Source organism: Mauremys reevesii, linkage group 1, assembly GCF_016161935.1.
Source record: "Mauremys reevesii isolate NIE-2019 linkage group 1, ASM1616193v1, whole genome shotgun sequence".
NCBI lineage: Eukaryota > Metazoa > Chordata > Testudines > Geoemydidae > Mauremys > Mauremys reevesii.
Genome location: NC_052623.1, coordinates 296,562,013 through 296,570,299, shown reverse-complemented (window position 1 = coordinate 296,570,299; position 8,287 = coordinate 296,562,013). Strand labels below are relative to the sequence as shown.

Here is an 8,287-nt window from a genome sequence, read left to right as displayed (position 1 = left end):
AGTGGGAACTTAGACCAACTCTGAGCGCTCTTGGAAACCCCAGCCTTGACGACATTATGGACCAAAACCGCTTTTTCAGTGTGATACAATTGCTGCCAGGCTGATTGCATAATCCTCTTTCTGATGACTTGCAGTGCTTTTCTGTTTTGATTAGCATGCACAGGATGGTGGCATTTTCCTTGTGTCACTTTCCTTGACTTTTATTTGATGGTTTCTATGTAAGTCTGAATCCAGGGAAGGAGAATATCAAGTTCACTGATGGCTTTATAGATGCCCTTTTCTCCAAGCTGTCAATAAGAGAAAGGTATTAGAAGCAGAAGTCAGCCATGTTTTCAAACAATGCAGCTTTGAAATCAACTACCAGGGTTTTACCTTATCAAACATTTTCTTTATTTTTTTGACAGCCGTAGTTATTCTAGTGGTTGGAGCACACGGTAGCTGAAGGGACAAGAAGAAAATCAGAAGAACTTGAAATGTGGAGTCTGGTGTAAGCAACTGATAATAAGTAAGAACAGAGCCCGTCATATGGCCTCCTCGGGGCTCCTGATACAGATATATTTAGGCCCTACTTGCTGTTGTAAATGGGTGAGTATATATAAGCTTTTGGAAGATATGTGAGCACACTCGGGAACGCTGTAAAACATAAAACAGTGAAACTTGTACAAGGGACCACTCACATTGGGAACCTCCTTCTTTTAAGAGCCCTCTGCAAAGTAGTGAGTGCAATTCTGTTCCCTTACATGGTTACTTAAAATGGGTTTAAAGCTACTTACAAAGTTAATTTACATTTCCACGTGGAATTTTTAATGATTGTTCTTCCCATTTTTAGTGCTCATTAAGGGCCCGATTCTGCAATCTTTAACTGCAAACTTTCAATTCCCATTGAAGTCATTGGGAGTTTTGTCAGAATAAAACCTGACAACCATTTTCTCCTGTAACTAAATCTGGCAAGGAAGCCATAGATGTAAGTGTCAAGTAGTGGTGTCCTATCAGCCACATGTGGATATCTGAAACAGATTTATGTAATCACTGAAGGATCAAAATGAAGCTGGGTATGGAGGGAAAGGGTTTATACTGTAAAAACTAAAGATTGGGATTCAGTAAGATACTGGTCCAGTACGTTGCTTTTATCATTCTGAATGTTTTTTTCTTCCCTTCTGCAGCCTACGGTGCCTTCTGCAGTGACCTTCCTGGCATCAATCAGCAGATGAGGCCCTGGAGCGCTGGCAGCAACATTAGAGAAAGAAAGCAAATGTACAGACTTGCTACCTGTGACTTTTCAGGAAAAACTGTCAAAACGGCTCATCTGCTGGAGTTAAATAGTGAATGGGCCTGCTCCAGGAGTAAGGTCCTGCTCATCGTAAGGAGGGCAAAATCAGGAGTTTTATTTAGAAAGATGAAGGGCTGAGCAGCTGATGCCTGAACCTATGGTTCCAGGGAGCCTGTGTGATGCTTAGATCACTGAGCTATCCCTGTTGAATTGGCTGTGATTCTTTGACTGAATTGGCATTTAGGGTCAGGGAGTGTCGTTTATGTTGTCGTTTATGCACATCAGCTGGCACAGTGGAACTCCGAACCTCACTGGCACCTCCGAGTGCTACCACAATACAAATAATAAGACTATGGACTTATTAACTTGATGGCAAAGTAGGGAGTCCAGGTTTGGAATTTGTGTAGCAGACTAGAAGAGAAACTTAGAGGAGACTCACTCTCCCAAAGAGCACACACACAAAAAAGACCCCCATACACAAATCACAGAGCTGCCAAAATCAGGAGCATGACGACATTGACTGTGTCTTTTACTAGCAATGTTCATTTTAAAAGAAGTTTTCCAAGTGATTTGAAAATTATTTTAAAAATTGGGACAGTCTGACTAAAGATCCCTACTACTCTCAACTCAGGTTTAAATCTTTTGTGATGTCATAGTCCCACTAATTCTCATCCCTTCTAGGAGTTCTCCTGCAAAAGAGGAAGTCAAGATCTGATATGTTTTATTAACAAATCAAGCAAAAACCTACTGATGTCTAGATTGCATTTAACCTTTATCAGAGGTGCCTTGGAAAGTGAAAATGTAAACAAAAGCTACTTTAATGGATAATGCTATAACTTTTCTATACAAAATATTTAAACATTTCTTTTTAGGCTTTTTTTAGACAAATTAGTCATGATTCTTTATAATTTTAAACAATGATACAGTATGCCACAGAACTAATGCATCCAAAAGAGACGACACTAAGTTTATTTATTTAAATGACTGTTCATAGTTTCATAGATTCCAAGGCCAGAAGGGACCATTGTGATCATCTAATGTGACCTTCTGTGAATTACCATAGAACTGCCCCAAAATAATTTCTAGAGAATAATTCTGCCCCAAGTGTTCAAACATGTTATACACACTGTTCTTTCCATCTACTGGGAAGAGCTCTCTGTATGTTTAGGTGGATTATGTTTGGGCTGCGGTGTAAGATCTGCTAGTGAGTCTGAAATTAAATTGCAACAATTCAAATCATGCAATGAATTTGTTGGACTTGGGCACACTGTTCAAATGTAGGGTAAAATTTTCAAAAGCTTTAAATGACATAGGAGCCTAAATCCATTTCCAAAAGAGATTTAGGCACCGGAGAACATGTCTCATTGAAATAAATGAGAATGAGGGTCCTCAGTACCTAAGTCACTTTTGAAAGTGAGATTTGGTCTCTTAAATCACGTAGAGGCTTGTGAAAAAATTTCAAATAGCCTACTGGACAATGACTTGAGCTGATGGTGTAAGAAACAGAATGATAATATAGAGCACATTATTTGGCAATGCCTTTATATCAGAAATATTTGGTCAAAAAATAGAAGTTTTTATATATAGTATGGAATCATATGTTACTGACTGAGTCAGAACTATCTTAGCTATATGACTCTTCTGGAGTACATGGGACTATACAAGATGCTTGTTTAATAATGAATTACTATTGCCTTGGTTGTCCAAAGAACTTGATTCCCAAAAGGTGGTACCATCGTTGTGTGCCACTCCTCTGTAACCAGTATGTTGACATGGAAGAAATTCCTTCTTATGAGCATCTTATACACAGGGGCGGATGGCCCCAGCACACCAAGCACGTGCTTGGGGCGGCATGCCACGGGGGGTGCTCTGCCAGTCGCCGGGAGGGCAGTAGGCGGCTCCTGTGGACCTCCCTCAGGTGTGCCTGCAGAGGGTCCGCTGGTCCCGCGGTTCTAGTGGACCAGTGGACCACTGGAGCTGCGGGACCAGCGGACCCTCCGCAGGCACGTCTGCGGGAGGTCCACCAGAGCCGCGGGACCGGCGACCGGCAGAGCGCCCCCCGCGGCGTGCCTCCGTGCTTGGGGCGGCAAAATTGCTAGAGCCGCCCCTGCTTATACATAAGACATTCTTCCTTTTTATGATTTATATCTTATCTAAAGGAGGCAACAGATGTGCAAATAAGAGGATCATGAGATTGCTAAGATATTTGGGGATGAAGTGCTATAGCAATCCAGGACTTTGTGTAAAGTATTCATTGGTTTTGTTCTTTTTCCACATTTTATGTGATTCTTATGTATGATTTTGTATCATTGATTTAAAATCAGTATATCGTTTATTTTTTAAAGTGCTATTGAAATGACAAAACTGAGAAATCTTGCCCTATAGAAAATTCTGAAAGCTAATGTTAAATCTTTTCTCAAATACCTGTTTTATTCTAGTAAAAGAGAGGGGGACTTCTCCCTCCTATTAATATTTTTTCAGTACAGTTCCTGTCAATATCCAGAAATATACACTCTAACATATTTAGATTTTTATCTAGTAAGCACCGGCTCTAAATGTGCAATACAACACAAAACCCAGTGTATCTTGTCTACATAGTTATACAGTACAGGATCCAAGTTATTTGTAGGCTAGAGTGTGCTACAGGTTGCAAAGAGTGCAATTATTTAGTAGTAATTGATATTCATACTGGTAGTTTGAGTTTCTTGGAATGTATTGGTGCCTTTAATGGCATAATTGATTTTCAGAAAAAACAGTGGAATTTCTTTACATTTTAAATACAATATGGCAAACTGCACATGTGAAAGACATCAAATTATGGCACACTTACATAATGGATGTGCATGCATGTATGTATGAATGTAGTGTATATATTTTATATATATAAAATGCTATAACATACGAAAACCTGGGATGTCCTTAACTATAGAGTCTGAGTACTGGTGGGGGTTTTCCCATTGATATTTTAATGTTTTCACATGGTACAAATATGTAGAATGTGTTTTAGTTGAGCTGTAATGCTGCAAGGGCTTCTCTATACCTGATTATTTTGTACTGCAAATATTTGTATGGAACTAACATCTACTTCTTATACATTTATTAATAGATATAATTAGATACATTTTGATTCTATAACTTGTGTCATACATTTCTCCCCTCTTTCATTCCTTATCTGTATATAAACAGCTAGTCATTTCCAGGGGTGCTGGAACAATTTGTACAGTGAGGGGTGCTGAGAGCCACTGAACCAAACTGTAAACGCTGTATATGATAGAAACCACGTCAAGCCTGGGGGTGCGGCAGCACCTCCTCCACACCTAGTTCCAGCACCTATGGTCACTTATAATCAGAATCCTCTATTTGTGACACTATGACTGGCAATCCTGGAAGAGATTATGACATGGCAAGGGCTTGTGATTTCAAATGAAAGAAATGCGGGTGGAGGGGATGAATTTCTAAGGACCAACAGTCCTGTTTTCATACAAATAAAACTCAGGAAAGTAAATAACAGAAGTTTCATGATACAGTCTCAAGATACTTTGGGATCCTTGTCTTATTTTTCATGAAACACGAGCAGCTGTTTCAAACGGAAATATATATATTTTTTTGCTGCATTAAAGAAGTGTGAGTAAGAATTAGGCACTCATTAAAGGTACTTTGCTGAAGTAGGAACACATAGCAGGTATTATGCTGTGTGAGCATCTCTAGTTATTATGGAGGTCAGTGGAGTTAGGAGTCTTCTGTGAGGGGAAAAATCCCTGTCTTCAGGCTTCCCTCACACAGAGTGTTTTCTGTGTCGGCACAAGACAACCTCCATCTAATCTCCAGGAGATTGTGGCCAGCTGTGCTGGGGCATTGGCTAGAGTTCAGAGTCCCCCCCCGCGTCCAACTGCAGCCTCAGTACTCCGGTTGTAGCTGCACCCTGGAAGCAGTAGGTGGAGAGTGAGCAGTGCTAGCTTTAGGCATATGCTAAATGGGTGTAGTAAAATTTTCCCCCGCACAACTGGGAAGCCCTGGGAATGCTCTGAGCTCCTCAGAGAGCTCCCAGTGCTCACCCAAGGATCTGTGACTCTGAATCACCCCGCCTGCTAAAGGGATGATCCAGCTCTTTTCTGGTGCTTGGGATAGCCTGGCTCATTTTGCTTCAAAGAAGATACTCACACAGTTGCTTAGGTTCTCCTGCAGGGTCTGAAAGGCGCTAACTATGTACACCTTGTCACTTCCAATACCAAGACCTCCAAAAACATTTTTCACATAGAATGAGAGAAGCTGATCTCGAACGCTGCAATTTTTCTGAAAACAAAATAAGTCAGACATTAATTTAGTGTGAAATTGTCACATCAAATTTGGCCTAAAATTTAAGTTTGATCAAATTCAGCATTTATAAAATGCACAGGCAATAGGAATCCTTTTGTCAATTTCTTTATCATCTCAGTGGACAGCCATTTGAGGTTGCAACCAAGACAGTGCAATATCGTGCTAACCCGAAAGCAAAATACACTAGAGACTGATCATTAACAAAAGTACAATCAATGAATCTATTATTTTCTGTCCTAAAATGCAAAACATAGACATGGAGCAAATATAGTGAACCCTGTATTACATTATTTGGGCCAAATTATAGGTGTCCTTATGTTGATTCTCTGGGAGGCAGGAGTCCAATTCTCCTCTTTCAGTGCAATATGCGGGCAGGGAGGGGATTCAACGCAGCTGTTTGGGATTCCTGAGTGCTCTATGAGATCACTAGCCTTCCTGCCATAATACACACCCCTAACAGGTCAAGTTGGGGGCATAACTGTGGTCTTGGCCCTCAGGTGAACTAGCTACCCCTGGAAAGTACAACTGGGGAAGAGCACCTGCTAGACTGTTTTCACTGGTGTAGCAAGTGCCTCTTTGAGCATGTTTTCCCCCCTGGCCCAAACACCAATTATCCTCCCAGATACTACGCCAGCCTCTACCTTATACAGGGACAAAGTGCCTCCAACTGCTCCCACCTGGCTCTACAGTCACTCAGCCCTTCCCTTTCCCATTCCGTCCCCCTACACCCCAGTGCTCTGTGGCCTGTAAGAGAATCTTTTTCAGTGTTAATAGGCCAGCGTGTTAGTCATACCCTCAGTAGGGAGTTTTTCAATTTATAGTTCTCAGTCTAATATTGTCTCTCAGAATTAAACACAAATCACCAAATTCTCCATCAGAAACCATTCCTTTTGATCAGCCACTCCGCCCTCGTTCAGAATGAAATATGCTCAAAGTAAAGAAGTGGAAAACAAAGAATCCAGATCTTACCATAAACAACTTTTTGGTTGTCTTTTTTAACAATCTCCTGTTCTTGATGAGATCTGTCTATAAAGAATAATGAATTAATATTAATTCAGATTAATATACATCTAACCTTCTCCTCCAGACCAGAAGGAGGAAAGATGGACTTTTTGTTCTGTGTTTGTATAGCACCTAACACAATGGGGTCCTGGGCCATGGCTGGGGCTCCTAGGTGCTATGGTAATGCAAATAAATAATAACAATTATTAATAAGTAGGACTAGAAGTCAGGAGATCTGAGTTCTGTTCCCAGCTCTGCCACACACTTCCTCCATGACCTTAGGAAAGTCACTTAACCTGTCTATGCCCCCTCGTTTTACCCATCTTTAATACTGGGCTAACAATACTGTCCGATCTCATGGCAGTGTAGTGAGGATTAATTTATTAAAATTTCCAGGTGCTCAGATATTCTGATGCCACAGAAACATCTGTAAATAAGTAAAAATGAACATACAATCTTTCCAACCAATGGGATTAACTTACTGGAATAGATGCTTTTAAAGTAGTTGCCTTGACATATAGGTTCTCTGTCACTTTGGAGATCATTCCTTTTCGACAGCTGTTCTTGCCTGAGGATGCCTTTTTGCCTTCAGCAATGAAAAGACACAGTAGAACTAAAAGAAGACCAGACCTGAAAAGAGAATACAGTCTCATTCTCCCCACTCCTTCCTGCCTCTGGTATAGTCACAGCAGCCTGTGGGATATAGCAAGACTGGTTAGATGACAAAGGTTAACCTAATTCTGTTAACCCTCAAAGCAGCTTCTCTGCTGAGATGTTCATATAGATAATTTATTGCTGATGTGTTGGTAGATCACTTTTGTTGCTCTATTTCTATACATCTTGCTCCACTTTCAGCTAGTTTGACCACACCATCTGTGACGTTTGTAAAAGACATCTCCATATTTACTGGCAATAAGAGCTAGGTTTCCAAGAAAGAAGAGCTTCGCGCTCACTTTGAAAGGCTTCTTTCTTTTTCTTCAGTGGCCTACTGAAGAGAAAATGGTTAAATTGGTTAGCTTGGTTTTGTGACAAAAGCTAGTAGGTTTCTGAATATTTTCTCAAATGTAAAGGATTTCTGCAAAGCATGAAGGTAGCTGTTTCCAAAACACATGCATAGTTTTAAACTATTCTGAAAGCATTAGAAAGCCAATTATTCCCAAGGAAATGTACTAAGCTGGCATCACACCTGTGATCTTGTATTTTAAGGATTCTGTTTGAGCTAATGAATTCTTGCTGTAAGTACATTATGAAATAACCTACGTCATAACAGAAAAAACACCATTTATTTTCATTTTGAAGGTGTCGCTTTTTTGAAAATATGAAGGGGTGACAATGAACCACCATGAAGGATGTTATTGTGGTGGGAGTCACATCATGGTGCTGTTCTGTGTAGTTTTCAGAGTACTTTTTCTTAGCATGCGAGCACTGTTCAGTCATTAAAAAAAAAGTTTGTATTTTTTGGGGGGAGTTGTGGTAGGTAGCACGGGAGTTTGTGCTCTGCCTTAATCTCTCTAGTTAGAGTCACTTATCAAAAGCAGAATTGTTCCCTGGGAACCAAGCACTGGTGTTTGGATTGAGGTCCCAAAAAGACAGAATTGCCGATGTACTGTTTGTGACCACCTCAGTTCAAGGACTGGTGCTTGTAGAGTGAAGTAAAAAAGTTGCATGAAGAATATACCTAGAGGCTGTCGAACGGGA

General features: G+C 40.5%; 1 protein-coding gene across 1 annotated transcript; it reads right to left on the bottom strand.

Moving 5' to 3' along the window:
- Nucleotides 1–200: 200 nt before the first annotated feature.
- On the bottom strand, nucleotides 201–7,242 carry IL26 (interleukin 26). Its single transcript, XM_039523915.1, has 5 exons — nucleotides 7,072–7,242; nucleotides 6,557–6,613; nucleotides 5,432–5,563; nucleotides 373–438; nucleotides 201–287 (listed from the first exon to the last, which is right to left on the bottom strand). Exons 1-5 carry the CDS (start codon nucleotides 7,240–7,242, stop codon nucleotides 201–203), a joined length of 513 nt encoding a protein of 170 aa, XP_039379849.1.
- Between the last annotated feature and the right edge of the window lie 1,045 nt (nucleotides 7,243–8,287).

What these genes read in the sequence shown, in the direction of transcription:
- IL26 (XM_039523915.1), bottom strand. Translation starts at nt 7,242, where the DNA reads ATGAGACTGTATTCTCTTTTCAGGTCTGGTCTTCTTTTAGTTCTACTG. An exon ending in CAACCAAAAAGTTGTTTATG is followed by an intron (nt 5,564 to 6,556) that starts GTAAGATCTGGA and finishes TTTTGTTTTCAG; the next exon opens with AAAAATTGCAGCGTTCGAGA. An exon ending in TAAAGAAAATGTTTGATAAG is followed by an intron (nt 288 to 372) that starts GTAAAACCCTGG and finishes TCTTATTGACAG; the next exon opens with CTTGGAGAAAAGGGCATCTA.